Source organism: Mustela erminea, chromosome 3 (genome assembly GCF_009829155.1).
Source record: "Mustela erminea isolate mMusErm1 chromosome 3, mMusErm1.Pri, whole genome shotgun sequence".
In the NCBI taxonomy this organism is placed as follows: Eukaryota; Metazoa; Chordata; class Mammalia; order Carnivora; family Mustelidae; genus Mustela; species Mustela erminea.
This window is the reverse complement of record NC_045616.1, coordinates 45,880,321-45,900,479: the sequence shown is the minus strand read 5'-3', so window position 1 is coordinate 45,900,479 and position 20,159 is coordinate 45,880,321. Positions and strand designations below refer to the sequence as shown.

Below are 20,159 nucleotides of genomic sequence, written 5' to 3'. Positions count from 1 at the left end.
GGTACAACGGTGCCAGCCCACAGGGCTATCCTGGTGGCCCGCTGTGAAGTGATGGCAGCCATGTTCAATGGGAACTACATGGAAGCAAAGAGTGTTCTGATTCCAGTTTACGGTGTTTCCAAAGAAACTTTCTTGTCATTCTTAGAATACCTATACACTGACTCCTGTTGCCCAGGTGAGCAGTCTGAATATTAGATAATATCTCACAATTTCTTTTCCTTGTTACTCATTTTGATGCATTGCTTTCTATGAAATTTGTTTTTGCTTAAGATTGATCGAAGTTGACATCATGGAATGTGCTGGTCAGGTGAGGTAGTATTGGGATGACAATTAATTTTCAGTCAGTTTTCACATCCCAGCTAGTCCCAACAGTGTGGTGATTATGTGGACACCCTGGTAATGGAGGTGTTTCATGGTACCCAGTGACTAGTTTGACAGACTGGGACATCCTTTCCATAAAGAGAAGAGGTTTGAGCAGCTACTTTTATGGCTCTAACTTGTAATTGAGGCTCTTTTAAGGACTTTGAATATTCTGAGACCCCTTGGTCATCTCTATAGCTCAGAGAATGTGGGGTTTTTTTTAAGTCTTCTTCTGAGTACTCCTAACGTTATACTGTCCTTAAACTAACTTCTTCAAAAACTTCCTGAGATGTTTAGGATGCCCAGCAGACTGTGGGATTTATTTCCCTATTCACTGACTTAGGGCTATATTTGACTAAAAACTAATCATCTTTGGTAGCTGTAAGTTGAAACAGATCTTGCAGGGTTTTTTTTGTTTTGTTTTGTTTTGTTTTTGTTTTTGTTTTCCCCTAGCTGGGGGTCTCCTTGGAGAAATTGCGAAATCCTTTCTACCATCCTAGAGCCTTGGGACACCCGCACAGAAGCCCCTTGAATTCATCTTCATCTTCTGGCCACTAGATGGCTCCCACCGCAAACACAACGACCACATACACAGCTAGAATAAGTCCCCGGCAGTTTACTCAGTCAGGGAGCCCAACACCTTGATTAGAGAACCTGGCAACGTATTCTAGCAAATACAAAAAGAAAACACACATTTCAGACCATCCCTCTCTTCAGATTTATTACTTTCACTTTTAGATTAGGAAGATTTCCAATCGTTGTCATTAAAACCTCTTAAATTTTAAACAAGTCAGGAGCCCTCTAGTGAAAGGTTTTAGAAGTTCAAAAAGAAAATTCCTTTTTTAAAGGAGCTATTTCTGGTCTTGAAACCAGTTAGAGTTCTTATGGTCAGTGTTAAAGACTGGCTTATAATATGTGCTTAATAAAAATGAAAGCATTGATTCTCATCAAAATGTGTGTTACTGTTTATTTTATATTTAATACTGGCAAATATGTATGGTATGTTAAATAAAAATTTTGAGCCAGACATAAAATAGTAAGAAAGTTTAGTTGCTCAGTTGTCCTCCCATTAGTGTAACTGAAGCTTCAGATTTTAGGTTTTCTCTTGCTAATTAGAAAAAAATGCTCAGAGAAGCACTAATAACTGTAGGACAGAGCCCTTTAAAATTTGGTAAAAGGTGGGGCGCCTGGGTGGCTCAGTGGGTTAAGGCCTCTGCTTTCAGCTCAGGTCATGATCCCAGGGTCCTGGGATTGAGCCCCGCATCGGGCTCTCTGCTCAGCAGGGAGCCTGCTTCGCCCTCTCTCCCTGCCTGCCTCTCTGCCTACTTGTGATCTCTGTCTGTCAAATAAATAATAAACAAAATCTTTAAAAAAAAAAAATTTGGTAAAAGGTGTGGGGAGAAAATGAGTCAAAAGGAATAATCAGAAAGATCACTGTTAGAATGTTTGCACTGAGAAATCGCAAAAAGGTGATCTATTCATTGTGTTAAGGATTGATCATACACAGTGTTCATGGTTCCTGGCTACAAAAAAACAATGCAAGGAATTTAAGGGGGCTTAGAAAAAGAATTACCTTAGAAAAAGATTACAAATCACTTCTAGGCATGATTACACACACACACACACACACACACAACCTGAACGATTACCAGGGGTTAAGAGAAGGTGGAAATGGGGAGTTATTGCTTAATGGATATAGAGTTTCAGTTTGGGAAGAAGAAAAAAGTTCTGGAGATGGAAGATGGCAATGGTTGCGCCACAATGTGAGTGTGCCTTAATGCCACTGGACTGTACACTTGAAAGTGGTTAGTGATAAATTTTATGTCATGTTTATTTTGTCACAACAAAAACAACAAACAAACCTGGGGACTAAAGAGAAGGAAGATTTGCAGGGATTTGGTTTAGCTGGCACAGAGTTATGTAACAGCCTCAAGACTGATTATTTAAGGGCAATCATAGAATTGCCTTCTCTGAAGACTTAACAACAACAACAACAAAAAGAGTCACTTTAGAGTGTGAAGGCCTGAATTAATTCTTTCTAGAATGGCACGACAGGGGCACCTACTGATAGGGGCTCCCGTGGCGAAGTGCGCCACTCTGGATTTCAGGGTTGTGAGTTCATGGCCTGGCTTCACTGTCCACCTTCTCTTCTTTCCCTTCCTCGTCAGCTGGCATTTTCCAGGCTATGTGTCTTCTGATCTGTGCTGAGATGTACCAGGTGTCCAGGTTGCAGCACATCTGTGAGCTCTTCATCATCACGCAGCTGCAGAGTATGCCTAGCAGGGAGCTGGCGTCTATGAACCTGGATATCGTCGACCTGCTCAAAAAAGCCAAGGTACCTGCCCCTTTGTATCTGCTTGCTGGATTTAAGAAAAAAAGATTCTGTTTCTTGAGAGAGACACCCATGTTTGTTTTAGTTTAGACGTTTGGCCAAATGAGGTTAAAGGGCCCTCACAACAGTTTCTGGGACTGGATCATTTTGAAGCATCAGATGTTTGAGCACTGTTTTCCAGGGTGGTAGAATTTGCTGATGGGAAATTTTTCACCTGTATGGCAGCCTGTTTTAGTCTCATCTGAGTGTGGTGCTTTATTGTGCCATATAGGCATTGTAGGAAATAGAACTTAGGTTGAATTTCCCCAGAGCTGTCCCATCTTAGGGCTCATGAAAGAAAAATGACAGAACTGGTCCATGCATATCGACAGAGATAGTTAGGCTAAACTCATTTATGTGTGCATTCATTCATCTGTCATTTCATGGACGTGTTTTAGAGTTCCCTGTTGTTTGTAGGATGTATCAATGTACTTCATTTATCCTTTCAAAATGCCTTTTGTTGATGGGTCTCATGTACCTTCAGTAAAAACAGTGTTGAGAATCACTACAGTACACCATACTTTCTGGCTTCTTCTAAGCTTAGGGCATTTATGTTTTTAAGAATTGGATTTCTCCACATTCTAGGGAATAGAGTTTGCACAGTTAAGCACATTGTGAGGAACTGCAGTCACAAAGAGCCTAGAACCTGAATCTGACAAAGGACTGGGCTGATCTATAAGTAAAGTAGGTTTGCGGTCTTGAAGTCGTCTGGAGCCCGCAGATGTTGTGCCAGTCAAAAATTGGTTATTTCCTCATTCCCACTAAAGGGGGGCAGGAAGTTTATTCAAATGTGTCATCCTACCCCTGATTATTCTACTGTTCCATCCTCTGCCCTGTGACAGTTTTAGGGCTTCCGGCTGTCATGGAATATAGTGGTCTATATTGAACTTGCCATAAGCTGAAACGTCTAGGTCTTTTTTACAGGAATATATTTGATCCATCATTGGTGACTATCAGGACTTCGCAAAATGTTATCTGTCATACAGCATTTGGCGATCCCTATCAACTTGGAGAGAAATTAGAAAAATAGGACAACTCTGTCTTCAAGTTGCTGAAATGGAGCCACATAAAGTGGCAAAGGACAGACCGCTAAAATCTTGCCTCCACGTTGAGATGAACTCATAAATCAATAATGTATATTTCTGGGCAAAGAAGGGAATTCATTTAAAGCCTCTAGGTCTTCTCTAGGTCTTCTCTTACTGTCTTTTAAACTATTTTGGAGTTTGTTTCTTTCATAATCAAGTCTTAAGGCCTTATATATTTAATTTTAAGGATAAAAACAAATCAAAAGAATTGAGTAACCTTCTGCACAGTGTTGGAGCTTGATGCTGGGGCCACTGGCTGGCCACTGAGCTCACAAGTGTAGGCAGTGTGCACTTGAGGGCTAAGCCCTTTGCTAACACCACAAGGGCCTCTGGCCCAGCGAGTGCAGTGTGATAGTAATTCTTGCTACAAGAACAAAACAAAGCCAGAAAAATACAAAACATCACTGCGTAACCTTGATCTCTCTTTGTAATTCATTCACACTGAGCCTGGGATAAATAGCTAACTTCTAGATTTACTTTAAAATTTCTTTTTCATTCTCTCTGGTATTTTTTACAGCCTGTGTTCATTTTTGTTGTATCATTTGCATACTCTTCTACCAAGTCTGTCATACTTTAAAAGAACGAGCACAAGCTTCTCTTTTTTTTTATCTCGTCGTGTCCTTTTAGTAGCTGCATTCAAGAACTTCCTGTCCAGTTGCATTGATGTTTCAGGTCGCACGCGTGCACATGCGTACAGGTCTCCTCACTGGTGTCATTTATGATTGCGTTGTCAGTGGTTCTTCTGACCTGTTTTCCCTGACTCTGTGCTTTCTGATTGTGTAATTATCCTTATTTCTTTCTCTTTAATTTTAAAAGTTTAAGATACCAGACCTTTTTGAATTTTACTTTTTGTTTCTGAAGACTTTTTTAACTTATAGGATTAAGCCTCCAATTACCAGTTTTTCTTTATTCTCTTCCTGGTGGTCCCCAATTTGGCAATTACAAATCCAAGATAACAGGATCATTTTCATTGCCAGTTCTCTTGGAAGTTCCTAGTTTGAGGCTTTAGTTCACCAGCCAGTTCGTATTGTTGGTCAGAATTTTAGGTAATTTTTCCTTCATTGTTTCTCTGACTTCTGGGAGGTGAAACTGTCTTTTAGCAGAATTAGACTTGGAATAGTTTTTTTTGAATAATCAAAATCTTCAAGCACTCTACTGTCATCTCTGCTAGTTTTTCATTGTTTATCAGGAAAGCATCCTTCATACTTTTGATAGAGTGGAGCGCTTTGATATTCTCTCACTTCTGCTTCCTCCTTTCCCTTCCCCTAATGTTTCTCAATTCCTTATCATGATTTTACCTTCAAGGTCATCTGTTTCCATCAAGTTGGACTTTTATTTGGTAGACAAAGACACAGTGAGAGAGGGAACACAAGTAGGGCGAGTGGGAGAGGGAGAAGCAGGCGCTTCCCGCTGAGCAGGAGCCTGATAAGAGCCTGGATCCCAGGACTCTGGGATCCTGTTCTGAGTTGATCCCAGACATTTAACTACTGAGCCACCCAGGTGCCCCAAGTTGGATTTTGAACATGCAAGAGAAGCTTCTTTCCCTTAATCAGATTCAGTCCCTTGAACTCAGGTAGGCATCTCCTTATCTCTGCTCCCTTTTCTGTCCTAACTAGCCAAACTTTGGTGATTCCTCTGAAGTCCTGCTAACCATATTAAAGTTTCAAACTCAGTATCTTACTTATAAAAACTCAATGTTTTATAATCTGTACGTTAACATTTGGCTGCTGCAGGCTACCAGTTTTCTGATCTTTTCCTTGTGAGTTTCTGGGTATTTTTTCCACCACTATTATTCTTCACAGAACTGTTAAATGCATTGTGTTTATGGTATTTTTAAAGACTTTCTTTTTTATTTTGTTGTTTATTTCAGTTTAAACCTGCTTCGTCAGGGGCACCTGGGTGCCGCAGTCAGATAAGCATCCAATTCTTGGTTTCTGCTGAGGTTGTGATCTTGAGGTTGTGAGATTGAGCCCCCAAGTAGCTTCAGGCTCATGCTCAGTGGGGAGTCTGCTTAAGATTCTCTCTCCCTCTTCCTCTGTTCCCCCACTCGTGCTTGTGTGTGATAGTTATGATACCTTGAATCTTGGTCAAAACTAAAACTCTTTATTTTAACCATGTTTCTGTAGCTAGCTATTCATTTCTGTGATCGTCCTTCTCCTTAAAGTCTCAGCCCTTAGGTGATGTCCTGAGCTTTTCTTTGTAGGTTATCTGCTTTGGGTTAATCATTTGATCGTGCTGGTGGCTTCTGTTAAAATAGCTACACATTCTTGTTCTATCTCTTTGAGATCACTCACATTTACCGGCTTAAAGTTAAGGCGAGTAAAAATTGGTAAAATGTGATGTGGGATCTAATGAACCATAAAGTATCTTACAATTCAAAAATTTTTATTTTGTATAATGAAAAGTAGAGGAACCTGTGGATTTAACATGTGAAAATATTCCCACATTATATTAAAAGAGCAATACGTGAGTTTCTTCTTTAAGATTTGAGATTATAAATCTTTCTTCGATTTAGCATTATTTCTTACATAATACTTTAGCATTCCCTTAAAAGAGCTATATTTAGCTTAAAGGTGCAGACAACCTAAATGTCCATCAACAGGTGAATGGATAAACAAAATGTGGTATATACATACAGTGGAATATTACTCAGTCTTAAAAAGGAATAATGTAATATGTGCTGCAACATGGATGGTACTTGAGGACATTATTCTAAGTACGATAAACCAGGCAGAACAAGCATACATATTGTATAAGCCAGGTCTGTGAGGTATCTAGAATAGTCAAATTCAGAGAGAGAATAATAGAATAGTGGCTACCAGGGACTAGGGGGAGGGGTAGAAGGGGAGTTACTATTTAGTGTGTAGAGTTTCAGTTTGGAATGATAAAAACTTTCTGGAAATAGATAGTAGTGATGGTTGCATGATAATGTGAATGTACTTAATGCCACTGGTACCCTTAAAAAAGGTTAAAATGGTAAATTTTATGTTTTGTGCATTTTAACCACAATAATAAAAAAAAAGAACTGTACTCATGTATCAAAGTGGCCTTCCAGCATGTTATGTAGTCTGAATTGAGTGGTCAGATGGATCAGTGAGCATCACTGGTCGACTGGCACCAAGGTGAGGATGTCATGGCCACAGTGCTCTCAATTTCCCTTCCATTAGCTATTGAAATTCAGAATAAGAAATGTGCTGGAAATCCTGCTCACCTTAAGAGCATATAACTACATCCTAGTTAAAAGCATCCTTTTAACTATATCCTAGATAAAAGCAACTGCTCAGACATAACCTTCTCATAGAGGTATGTACACATTGAAGCCCATGCCCTTAGGTTGATGACATTTCCTTCACAAAATATATTTCAGTTTTCCCCATGGGTGAACTTGTTTAGATATGGCCAAGGATGTACCTCATGAACCATAATCATATCTCTGTTACACAGCTGTAAGTGCAATTAGTGACGGCCATGACCTTAGATTAAAAGCTTAAAGGAAATCCTTAAGAACCTCAAAGAGTCTCTTAACCACTGATGCAGTGTGCCTCTGTTCAAGACAGTGAGATGCTCTAGCACCAGTGGCTTGTTACTCATTTGATTTGGTCTCTTCCCTGATGTAATTTTATTATTACATGCAAATAATCTCCCTTTTCCTTTCTGCTCTCAGAGGAGGCGGAAGGCTGCGTCACATGCGGACACAGTCAATATGGAGTCCTGCTCTACACAAATCCTGCCAGACCGTTCTCTCCACCTATTCATCGTCTGGATGTCTGGATGGTTATTAGTACAACATTGTTTCACTTTCCATTTTTCTTGCAGTTTCACCACTCGGATTGCCTTTCAACCTGGCTGCTTCATTTCATTGCTACTAACTACCTCATCTTCAGCCAAAAGCCTGAATTTCAGGATCTTTCAGGTAGGTTCCCAATTACTGTTTTGAAAAGAAAACTTTGTTCTTTGCTCTTAGGTTTAAGAGGTAGTTTGTAGGGATAGTAGTTGTTAAAAAACAAAAAGTTAAAAAAAAAAAGTCGGTGTAATACCTTCCTCTTAACTACACAGTGTGGTAATTTTAACTTACACTTTAACTTACAGTCACCTGGTTATAACAATAGCTTGACCTGTGTTACACAAGAATCTTTCTAATGATTGTTTTATAGCTCCCATCCATTTTTAAGGGTGCCTTTTTTTCTGAAGTAAAGTGATAAGGTAGCCTCAGGTGGAATTTGATTGTGACAAACAGTATTTTAGTTTTAACTACCTAAATCAGAAGCAAAATTTTAACAGTACAGATTTAAATTTTTTTCTTATGAAGGAAATTGTAACTGTCATTTATTATTTATAATATGTAGTTCTGTTCTGATATGCACATTTATTTAAGCGTATCTGTATAGGAATCCATTATATTCTTCGGGAATAACAGTTTTTTAATTGGTCAGAAAGTGTTGCAAAACTTACTGAACAGAGAGTGTACATAATGTGATCTTTAAGGTGAGTTGTGAAGATTAAAACCAATCAAAGTATGAGCTCCTGAATGCTGCACAAGAAGAAAGAAAATGAGAACCGAATAGTCATCAGAGTAGATGGTCAGTTTAGATACGATGGTGTGCTCATGTTACTTAGAATAGGCTCAGGGAATAATTTTTTTTTAAATCGCCTAGTTAAGTAGTTTTAAACTCTAAGCAGGGATGTCCATAGAGACACCTGAAGGTTTTCTGAGGTGGGGGCTGAGAGCAGGGAGTGGCTGAGGGAAGAGGAGGGAAGGAAGAAGAGAAGGCTGAAGGCTATAGTTCTTAGACCCCCTGGCCCTTTAGCCTGTAGTTTTTATCTTCTGTTTTATCTGCTGTTCTCCGTAACATTTTACTTGTAAAAGATAATCTGCTGCTAAAATATTTGAAAGTCTCTGGTTTCTTTCATCTTCTTAGACAGATAAGGAAACCAGGAAACGGTCCATTTTGGGCAGATATATTCAGTTGGTTGACAAAGATCGTATGCCTATTGAGAGCCTTCTTATATAGAACTTACTCATTAATGCAGTAGAGAGACACAGTAAAGCAGAATAAAGATATTTACTAACCATCTGCTCTGTGCAAGAAAGAAAGAAACTAATTCCATTCATAAAGAGAAGGCATGCTTCTTGCCATTAGTAGGGACATTCTAATACAGTCATTTTTTAAGAAATCAATTCAAAATGAAACAAGTGGACATTGTGATTTTAGAACCACCTTTGTTATGCTGCCTTAGGTTCCCTTCATTTGTAAAAGAAAAATAAGATTATTTTCCATTTACTGTCTTGTATAGATGAATGCTACACATGGAGTACTAGTACAAGCTTAGGAGAATGTACTCTGTAAATCCTTTGTGTTATAAATTTTTATTTTATTTTATTTTATTACTTACACAATTGACTATAAAGTGTGTTATGACCACCTGGCATAGTGAGAAGTTGGACTCCAGGGTGTAATTTGAGAAGACAGGGTAAGAAGATGAGACTGTGTCCTTGATTGTCGCCTGTTCCTTTGATGAGGACTAGAAGCGTCTTCTGAATGTTGCAGTTCATTAGTACCTGTTTATGTTCAGGACCTGCTGTGATGTGTCCTTGGGAGCAGAGAATAAAAGTCCCTGGTGGATAGGGAAGAGTTTGATAGTCTAACTGAGTGGTCACAAACTGGGAATCTGGGGGTTGAAAGGAACTGAATACGGTCTGCCAAGGGGTTTTATTTGGGCTACACGGTATTACCTTTTTTTAGTGTCACCATTTAAAAATTGTAACAGGGCACATCTTAAAAATCAAATTTCTGGCTTCTATGGAAAAGTTGGAAGATCTGGCTGTCCTGGGCCCAGCTTCCCACGTGGAAGCAACCTGGACCTAAGCAGTAACTCAGCCCATTTACAGGAGCACGTGTCCTGCTGAAGGTCGTAGTCAGCTCTTCTCCCTGCTGTCTCACACTTGAACTGCCTCACAAGGTTGCTTGAAGTTGGAAGGGTTCTTGTCACTGTTTACAGCTCCCTTCAATGATTTTCCGCCTTTGGTTTCAAAAATTACCAAGTTATTGTTGGAATTCTGTGAACCGCTTTCTCTTGCCTGAGAATTCTTCTTCTTTAAAGGTGTTTAGGAATTGAAAAGTGAGACTAAACAAGATGTTGTGTTAATGTTGGCACTGATACAGCAGAACTCAGTTGAAGAGCTCATTCAGTGTTAGGTATGTTTTATATGTTGGACTCTTTGAACACAAACAGCAATGCATAGGAATATAAGTTACTCTTGGCATTTGCGGATTCAATATTCTCACAGTTTAATTTAGCTTGATATTATGTTACATATTATATATGTGGAGTCTTTTGTCTTGTTTTGGTTTTTGCTGGCTACCAGAGCTCATCTGTGGTAACTTTTTGTCTTTTTTTTTTTAAATCTTAACCAAGAGAGTAGTCTTATGTCACGTTTGCTTACTAATGAATCCTACAACTAACTTCCCTGAGCTGCTAGGTCATTTCTTTTTGTCCAAGTCCTGCAGCCTGGATCATGACCTCATTAGTCCAAATTATAATATATGCGGTCACACAATAGATGGGGAAGTGGGAACTGACTTAGCAGAAGGAAAGCTAAGCACCCACAGAAGGGAATGCTGATGAGAAGCAAGCTGACTCCCTCAGCAGAGTACCAAGACACCTTAGAAATGTGAGGGACCAGGTATTTCAGAAAGCAGAGTAAAGCTTGGGGCTGAAATTAGTAGAACTGGTTGAAAGAGGTGAAGAAGGGAGTGCCTGGGTGGCTCAGTCAGTTGAGCATCAGACTCTGGGACTTGGCCTAGGTCTTGGTCTTGGTGTTGAACCCCCCGTCGGGCTCTGCGCTCAGCATGGGGTCTGCTTGAGATTCTCTCCCTCTCCCCTGGCTTACGTGTGCTCTTTCTCTACAATAAATAAGTAAATAAAATCTTTAAAGATTATTAAAATATTTTAAGAAAAGAGGAAGAAAATTATGAACTATCAACTTGCTGCACTCCATCCCACTCGGGCAGGCAACTCCTTCTCCTTCATCGTTGTAGGAGATGGGAGATTTATTCCTGGAGAAATTAAACCAAAAGAATTCTAGAATCACAAACTCCAGGTATAGCTAAGATTAGGTTAAGGAGCTGAGCTGAAGGAGCACCTGGGTGCCTTAGTCATTAAGTGTCTGCCTTCGGCTCAGTTCATGATCCCAGAGTCCTGGGATCAAGTCCCACATTGAGCTCCCTGCTCAGCGGGGAATCTACTTCTCCCTCTCCAGCTCCCTGTGCTTGTGTTCCCTCTCTTGCTATCTCTCTGTCAGACAAATAAATAAAATCTTAAAAAAAGAAAAAAGAGCTGAACTGAGAACATGGGGATCATGCAAAAGTGTACACATTGTATAGTAAGCCACCAACCTCCTTCCTGTGTCCAGCTTCTAGAATTCCAGCACCAGGTATTGCTGCCTTGACTCCCACAGTCTGAGCATGAGATTGAAGCATCTTTCTCTGGCCCTGGAGAAAAAATATGTAGGTGCAATCATTTGGAAATTCTGTCTGTGAACCCAACAGATATCTTCTCAATTATTCCAATAGTCAGTAAGTCCTACCCATGACCACAAGATACCCAAACAGCTATCTGGTATCTCACTCTCAAACGTAAGGCTATAACTGAGGATCTTCAGATATTTTAGGCAATACCTAACATGAAAGATAGATACCAAAACCAAAATAAAATTGATAAAACAGAAGAGAAGGAATTTAGAGGAACAAAGAATAGAAAAAAATCCTTTAAAAATCTTGAATATCATCAGTGAATAAGAGATATAATTCATAAAGGAGGAGAGAATGTTATTTAAAAAAAAAAAACAATATTCACAAAGACAGTAGAATGATGGTTGCCAGGGATGGGGGGATGAGGAAATGGGGAGTTGTTAATGGGTATAGAGTTTTAGTTTTGCAAGATGAAAAGAGTTCTGGAAATTGGTTGGACCATAATGTGAATGTACATGACAATACTGAACTATATACCTAAAAATTGTTAAGATAGTAAATTTTATGTTATGTATGCTTTACCATAGTGTAGAAAACGGTACAAAAAAAAAGCTCTTAGAAATTAAACATGGTAGCAAAAAAACAAAAACAACAACAAAACAACAAAATAACAACAACGAAAACCCCTAAATAAATAAAAGAGTTTAAACAAGTACATAAAAGTTGAAAGATAAGGATGAGGACATCTTCTAAAAAGTGAGACAAAAAGATTAAGAGGAGAGAAAGTTGTTTTTTTTTTTAAATTTGGAGCTCAATCCAGATGAAGTATCTGAGTTGAAGAAGTTAATGCAGAATAAAACAGTGAAGAGGAAAATATCAAGGAAGTAATACAAGAAATTATCCTAGTCCTGAAGGACCCAAGTCTTAAGACTGAAAGGACCTGCTAGGCACTCAGCAGTATGAGTGAACAAAGTCCATCCTTGGGACGTGCGAGAACACCAACCATAAATAGAAAAATATGAAAGTTTTAAAAGAACACAGATGACTTGCCAAGAGCTATAAATCTGAATGGTAGAGGAGTGTTTAATAACCTTGAAAACTAGAATGCAGAGGAATTCTGTCTTCAACATTCTGAGGAAAGTTTTTCACCTAGAATTCTGTACCAAACCAAATTATCAATCGTGTGTGAGGAGGATAAAGATGTTTCATCACACGCAGGGTCTCAAAAATACTTCAGACCTACCCTCCTTTTCCAGGGAGCTAATAAAGGTTGTGCTTCACCAGAAGGGAAAAACAAACTGAGTGAAGGGCTGGACTCCAAGAGCAGAGCGATCCAACACGGAAGCAGGAAGCAGGCCTTGAAAGCCTGAGAGTGCGGGGCTGTGAGGAGAAGGGGCTAGCAGCTGCCTCAGGAGCGGTTAGCTTACCTGGTGACTGTGGCTGGGTGGAAGATAGACTTGAGAGGGCCTTAGAGTTTGGGAGGGTGAGGTGGCTACAAAGAAAACTAAATGAAAAACAAGTCTGTTATCATCTCCAAGACAAATGAGTCGCATTTGGAAAAAGCAAAAGAATATGCATAGTACTTGATGAAGCAGTGTATTATTGCAAACCACGTAATAATTTAAATCCTGATGACTGATTTAAGGGAAAGGTAGGGGATATATAGGCGAGCTCAGATCCTCTCTATCAAATAGGAAATCAGTAATAGTTAATATCTAAACTTGACCCCAAATATAAAATATATGCAATTAACATTCTTTTTCTAAAAATTTTAGTGGAAGAACGCAGTTTTGTTGAAAAGCACAGATGGCCTTCGAATATGTACTTGAAGCAGCTTGCGGAATACAGGAAGTATATTCACTCCCGGAAATGTCGTTGCTTAGTAATGTAACCCAGAGCTTTTATATGCATATGCTTTTTATCATTATTATTATTATTATTATTATTATTACTATCATTATGAAGCAGAAGAATGGGATACCTCTGTGTTCCAGTAAAATTCTGTGACTGAAACCAATATGGGCGTTAAAAAAAATTACCATACAGCTTAATGTGTTTGTTAGTTCTCTGAAAAAAACTACTACTGTGATCTTTAAAGGGAACAAAATAGACCATAGGCTAAAACCAAGGCTTCACCATCCTAGTATGTAAAGCTGACCTACAGCTTCTTTTTCCCTTTAAGATGCCCTGTTGCTTTAGTGATATTAATACCCCTCCCAGTTAAGTAATGTTTAAATTTAAAAACAAAATCATGTAGTATTAATTAAAAATGTTCATTAGGTCTGATAAATTGCTCTATTAAAATAGGGGGCATTTTAAAGACCAAGTATGACTATTTCAATAACAAAAAAATCTAGCGTAAAGCTGATCAATCTGAAATCTTAGGAATAGAAATTTGCATGGGATTTTGAAAGTGAAACGCCACATGGTTTCAAATCAGTGAAAATGTTTGAACCATCATGAAAAAAAATTTTTTTTTTTTAATGTGGACTACCGAACTGAGCCACCTTGTCTCTTCTGTGGGATTCTGATTGGGCAGGAAACCTAAACAGGGCTGGCTTTAAGGCCGTGTAACTTGTGTCATCACACAGGGCCCCGTGCTTGGTTCAAGGCTCTGCTCTTGCCATTTTGAAATTCTTAATAATGTTTAAAAAAAGGCCCTGCATTTTCACCTTATACTGGGCTCCCCAAATTATGTGTGTCTCCTAGCAGGATATATACTATATTTTCTTGCTAACCACCATTCTCACTGAAAGCAAAAAAGAGGCACTGACATGGAGGGAACAGAAGGAGGCTTGCTGGAGGGAAGAGATCACGAGGGGTTTCCCAACCTTGAGGACCTCTTGCAGGAGTGGAGGGTCACGAGGGGGGGTTCTCTGCTGCCACTTCAGTGGGCAAGGGAGACATGACTTGTGTTTACTCAGCTTTAAAACACTCACAGTTCTGGCTCTATCACAGTGGAAGAAATGCTTTCTTGCTCATTCTAAGACCAGGATGTTGGTTAAAGCGACTGACCAGTGTGAATTTAAAACGCATTTATAAAGATGCTCCTAGGAAGAGTTGCCTTCTAGAGAAATTGTAATCAGTGGCTTAAGAGTTTTTTGTTTCATGTACTTACTAAGCTTAGGAGACCAGCGGCTTGAATTGTTTGAATTCTTTGTGAGGGCCGCAAAGTTATTTAATGAGGAGTAGCAGGAATCTTGTCGTTCAAGATAACCCAGTAAGTTAAGAGAAAGGTTATAAATCAAAGACTCAGTACATAGAGAGAAAATGGTACTAGGATAGAATTATAGTCTCTCTTGTATCACATGTCAACAGAAATAATTACATCGGAAGCTCGTAAGCTGAGAGATGGAAAACCAGATTACTATTTATTGTTAACATCATTTTCATCTGTAATTCAGTATTGAGATATATTTTTCTTCTAATTTCCAATGACTTTCAAGAACACCGAATTTTTCCAGCTATTCAAAGGTTTGATTAAATAGTTTTATATCACAGTATTAAACATACTGCTATACAGTTAGTCCTTGAATGTATGTCAACACTGTTAGAATACAACAGTAAAAACACCCTATATATATCTTCCAAGAACCCTGACTTTAATTAGATTGTATTGCTGCAGGTTACCAGAATGCATTTTATGTTTTTTGTATTTTAACCACTTGAGTTAATCAATTCTTGGCAAATCCCATCTGATAAGGATAAACATTGTAAAGAACAAAGACTATATTAGATTTCTAGAAATTCATCACATTTGAGATCTTTCAAAATACAGTGATAGCCTTATGTTCTTAAGGTAGTCTTTCCCCTATGTGAGTTACAGCACTGAAAATTCTAAATCAGTAACTTTTGATCTAGGAAATTGAAAAACATTAAGTTCTAAGGCAAAACAAATTATTTGGTTGAAAATACTATTTCACATTTACATAGACTATAGATACTTTTGAGGTTGTTTGACTGGAGTGGAAGTTGAATTTGAAAGCTGGGGCTCCGTGGGGGTTGAGCATGTAGATTTTATTATGAAAAGTCCTTGACCACCTGTGTGAGTGGCTCCACCACCCTGATGTCGTGGCTTTGCAGAGCTAGTCAGAACAGTAATCAAATTAGTTTTTAAACCTAGACTCTTCGGTACCTTTGAATTAACTCAATTTAAAATAACAAGAAATTTAGAAATACTTATAAACTCTCTAGGAGAAATGAGTGCTCTTTTTGAGTTTTTTTTTTTTTTAATTGAGAGATTATTTCTAGATGAATGTATGCTTTGTGTTCATCTCTGCTACAATATATTTACCAAACATTTTAATTAGAGAAGATACCATGTGATAGAATTAAGGCCTCTTCTTTCTGGGCCAGGTTTTCACCTTCTATAACCCTTTGTATACTTCTGACTGCTGTCTGTTCCTACTATAAGAGAGTAGGCTTATCAAATAGAAGTTTCAGTAATGTAAGTGAAATTCACCCTGTCCAGAGAGCCTGGCAGCTTCACACTGGGCAGTGGCAGAAAACCGAACAGTTGGATAAATGGAACTTCCAAGACAGCTAAACTTTTCGATTCCAATTTTAAAAACTACACTACATTGACATACTTAATTAGAAAAACAAAATTTCCTCAAGAGTACTTTATTTTATTTAAAGCATCTGTTTAATTCAATCTTTAATAATTTTGCTAAGAAGGTTATGTGTGTATTTTAATATAGCCTGACCTGAATTTATATGTTTTTAGTTTTAGTATTTAACATTTTGTAACAAATAAACCTTTTTTAAAACAAGCTTAACACAGTGTCCTGCAATTATTTTACCTCGGATGTTGAAATGTTGGAATAAATATGGGAATACTGCCTGTGTTTCTCAAGCATAATTATGTTTCACAGATAATTTCCATTACACGTAAGGTATGTAGAATATTGCTAATGTTGTAGATGCCTGAGATCAGGTAAAGACATTTATATTACCTTTACCAGCTGGTACCAGAATTTCTCTTCACAAAATAACTGTCTTTATTTAGAAAAATAGTTTGATAATTGTTTAACATAGAAGTGAGCCCTGTGGGCTCAAATGTTGCCTGAGCCAAGACTTCTGAGAAGCAGAGAAGCTGTTCTGCATAATAAAGGGTTAAGAAGTTGGAAGTTTCCAACAAAATGAAAAGGCAAGCTGCTGAAGGGGAGAGAATAAAAATCATTTAACTTATAATGAGTTAATACCAAAATTTGTAAAGAACTGATACATCTCAGCAACAAAACAAAATAAAACATGGACAGAGAATCTGAACAGATATTTTTTTTCCAAAGAAGACATAGACATGGTCAACAGGCCCATGAAAAGATGCTCAGCAGAGAAATGCAGGTCAGAACCTCGATGAAGTATCACCTTGTACCTTTTAGAATGGCTGTTATAAAAAAGATGAGATAACAGATGTTGGCAAGGGTGTGGAAAAAAGGGAACCCTCATGCAATGCTGGTGGAAATGTAGATTGGTGCAGCCACTATGGAAAACAGTGGAGACGTTCCTCAAAAAATTAAAAATGAGACTACCATATGATCTAGCAATTTCACATTTGGGTATTTATCTGAAGAAAAAAAAAAAAAGAAAATGGAAAAAACTAACTTGAAAAGCTATCTGCACCTCCATGTTTATTGCGGCAGTATTTACAATAGCCAAGACATGGAAACAACCTAAGTCTCAATTAATGGGTGGAGGGATAAGGCAAATGTGGTGTATATATACAATGGAATGTTGTTCGGGTATAAAAAAGTATGAAATCTGGCCTTTTGTGACATGAATGGATCTTGAGAGCATTACATTAAGTGAAATAAGTCAGACTGAGGAGGACAAATACCATGGGATCTCACTTATATGTGGAATCTTAAAACAACAGCAACAACAAGAACCACCAACCTCAAGATACAGAGGACAGATCGGTGTTTTGCCAGAGGCAGAGTTTGGGGGTTGGGGATGAGTGAAATGGGTAAAAGGAGGTCAAAAGGTATAAACTTCTAGTAATAAGATGTCATCATTGGGTGTAATATACAGTTTGGTGACTAGTTAATCCTGTATTGTCTCTCTGAAAGTTGCTAAGAGAATAGATCTCAAAATACTCCACAAGAAAAAAAATCCATGACTGTGCAGTTATGGACGGTAACTAGAATGTGGTGAACATTTTGCAGTATCTACAGATATTGAATCATTATCTGTACACCTGAACTTGCCAGGGCAGAAGAGGCCAGATAGAAGAGAGAGAAACACAAGGCAATCATAATATGAAAATGGGATATGCACGATGTAACACAGTCCCTCCCCCAGGCTACCCAGTTGCTAGTGAATTCTACTAAATTCATAAAGGCCTCCACAGTTCCCCTGGAATGATGTGGCAGACACATATCTGACCGGCGACACACTCTTCTAGAGGACCCCAATTACCTGTAGAAGAACCTCCACAGCCTTTGCTGCCATCACAGCCTTTCCTAAGTAGCCCCGTCTGTTTGCCTTGACATGCGGGGCATTGACGGTGTACTCGCACACTTCACACTCTTTCCGTGCTTCGGGTTGGCTTGCCATTCCCTGTCTACTTTGCAGACTCCTGCATGTCCTGTAAAAACCCCACTTCAACATGTCTCTTTTGCTCTCTAGGACTGAAGAATTGTTTCTGCATGTGAATAAGAATTAATTGCTTCCACACGTGTCTTTCCTTAGCTCTTTATTCTCACCTTTCTTACGGCACTAGTGCGCTTTAGGTATTTCTGTATCAGTGGTTTCTACTTGGCTGTAACTTGGTTTATCCTCATGGTCCTGGTTTATCTTCATGGCCCCTCTGTAACCCTTCAACAAGCACGGGACTGACATAGACTGTATATCATAAATGGCACTAAAAAGGCTAGATCGCTTCTGTTGGAACGGTACTCAAAAACTTGTAAATGCAAGTGAGTAGTATGCTCACACTTGAGGCTTTGTTTGCCCTGTGTCAGGAGTCGCCAGAGTCAGCCGGCATGTGGAACCTGGTGTGACCATGGTGGCTGGCTCTCTGGGGAACTGGTGAACAGAATGGAAGAGTGAGAATTCTGGACTGTTGAGGTGGGTGCAGAGCATGTACCAAGGGATCCTTGGAGACACCTGACTGGGAGTTAGTTGCCAATGAAAGTCAGCAGAAAGATGAGCTGGGGGAACAGAAGAGTTTCAGTGGTGAATGATGAAGGGGGAGCCGCTCCCAGTGTTACACATAATCACAAACGATTCTTTAACTGCACGTGAGCGATTTCCCTGGCATGCGATGCTAGTTCTCAAATTCTTAGTTGTCCTGCTTAACTGTCAGAGCATAATGTTCTTAGAGGCTGAGCTTAGCTTCTCATCTATGACTTAGTGCCCGTCTTGTTCTGTTCGTGAGAACGGGTGTCCTTCTATCTTACTACTTCTTCCTCTAATAACCACATCACCACTGGAACGCTTTTCTTTTAATATGTATAACTTCTCCAACTCCAGAGTTGCCAGTGGTTTAGTCTCTGACATGCCATGTTCGAGCAGAGCAACCCCAAAAGCCAAAAGTTACTAAAGAGGTCTCTTGTTCTTGTTGTTTTTTAGTGTTAACATTTTCTAATAGGTAATGTATTTGCGAGGCCGAAAGCTCAAAACGATAGAGAAAGTATACTTTGGGGAAAGAGTCCTTGCTCCCACCTGTTTCCTTTCACCCTGTTTCCCCATAGTAATCACTTGCATTCGTTTTTGAGACATCGTTACGTTGTTGACTTATGTGAATATGAGCAATGAACATGCATGTTTTCATCTTCCTCCTGTGGAAGACAGAGTAACACCCTCCCCAAAGTGTCCACATCCTAATCCCCAGAACCTGACTTTTCATGGCAAAAGGGATTCGTGCAGGTGTGTTTAAGTTAAGGATCTTGAGATTATCCTGAATGGGTCCCTGTAACCCCAAGTGCCCTTATGAGGGGGATGCGGTAGAGTAAGTTAGGATAGGAGGCAATGTGGCGAGGAGGGGGAAGGGTGATTTGAAGATGGGATAGGGGTCATGAGGCAAGGAAGAAGGGCATTCTCCAGGAGCCTTTCAGCAAGGAAATGGATTCTCCCCTGAGCCTTCAGAAGGAACCAGCCCTTGCTGGCTGACAACTTTGGCCCAGTCAGACTGATTTTGGACTTCTGACTTCCAGAACGACTAGAAAACAAATGTGTGGGGTTTTTTGGTTTTTAAAGATTTTATTTATTTATTTGACAGAGATCACAAGTAGGCAGAGCAGCAGGCAGAGAGAGGAGAAGCAGGCTCCCCGCTGAGCAGAGAACCTGATGTGAGGCTCAATCCCAAAGACCCTGATACCATGACCTGAGCTAAAGTCAGAGGTTTACCCCACTGAGCCACCCAGGCACTCGGGGTTACTTTTAAAAGCCCTGAAGGGGCTTTTCAAAGTAGAGTGCTAGGCCCCAGGTCTTGGCTGGAGCCTGAGCATTTGTAATCTGAAACAAGTTCCCAGGTGATGCCCATGCTGCTGGTCCACAGAACACACTTTGAGAACTCATCAAACAATTCCATTTTTCTTGGGTCTGAGGCAGCTGACACTCCAGGCCCTCCCCCAAACCTCTGCTCTCTGTTTGAACTTTGACCTCCAGACCCAGGCCCCTACTCTCTCTCCTTGATAGGTTTTCTAATTCTGTTACCCTCCCTTCATTTTTCTGATTCTGCTTCGTAAGAGTTTGACCAAAAGCCAATAGTTTCCCCTGAGGCCTCGGCCTGTGAGGTAGCCAGTCAGAGCAGAGCCTCCCATGATGATTTCTCTTTATTGGGGGGAGGGGTGTTGGGGGGTGGTGAGGTGATGAGCCAGGGGAGAGGGACTGGACTCAAACACTCAAGATCACACACTAAGGGCA

General features: G+C 39.5%; 1 protein-coding gene and 1 non-coding gene across 3 annotated transcripts in view; both read left to right on the top strand.

Moving 5' to 3' along the window:
- Positions 1–15,734, top strand: part of RHOBTB3 (Rho related BTB domain containing 3) — a 53,772-nt gene extending 38,038 nt beyond the window's left edge. For both annotated transcript variants that reach the window (XM_032335709.1, XM_032335708.1), the window contains exons 9-12: positions 2–175; positions 2,529–2,695; positions 7,633–7,729; positions 13,064–15,734. In XM_032335709.1, coding sequence (XP_032191600.1) covers positions 2–175; positions 2,529–2,695; positions 7,633–7,729; positions 13,064–13,179 — 554 coding nt within the window. In that variant the 3' untranslated portion in view covers positions 13,180–15,734. The remainder of the gene's footprint in view (position 1; positions 176–2,528; positions 2,696–7,632; positions 7,730–13,063) is intronic.
- Positions 4,036–4,188, top strand: LOC116587430. Its single transcript, XR_004284440.1, has one exon. It is a non-coding gene; the product is annotated as a small nucleolar RNA SNORA62/SNORA6 family (small nucleolar RNA).
- Positions 15,735–20,159: the final 4,425 nt, after the last annotated feature.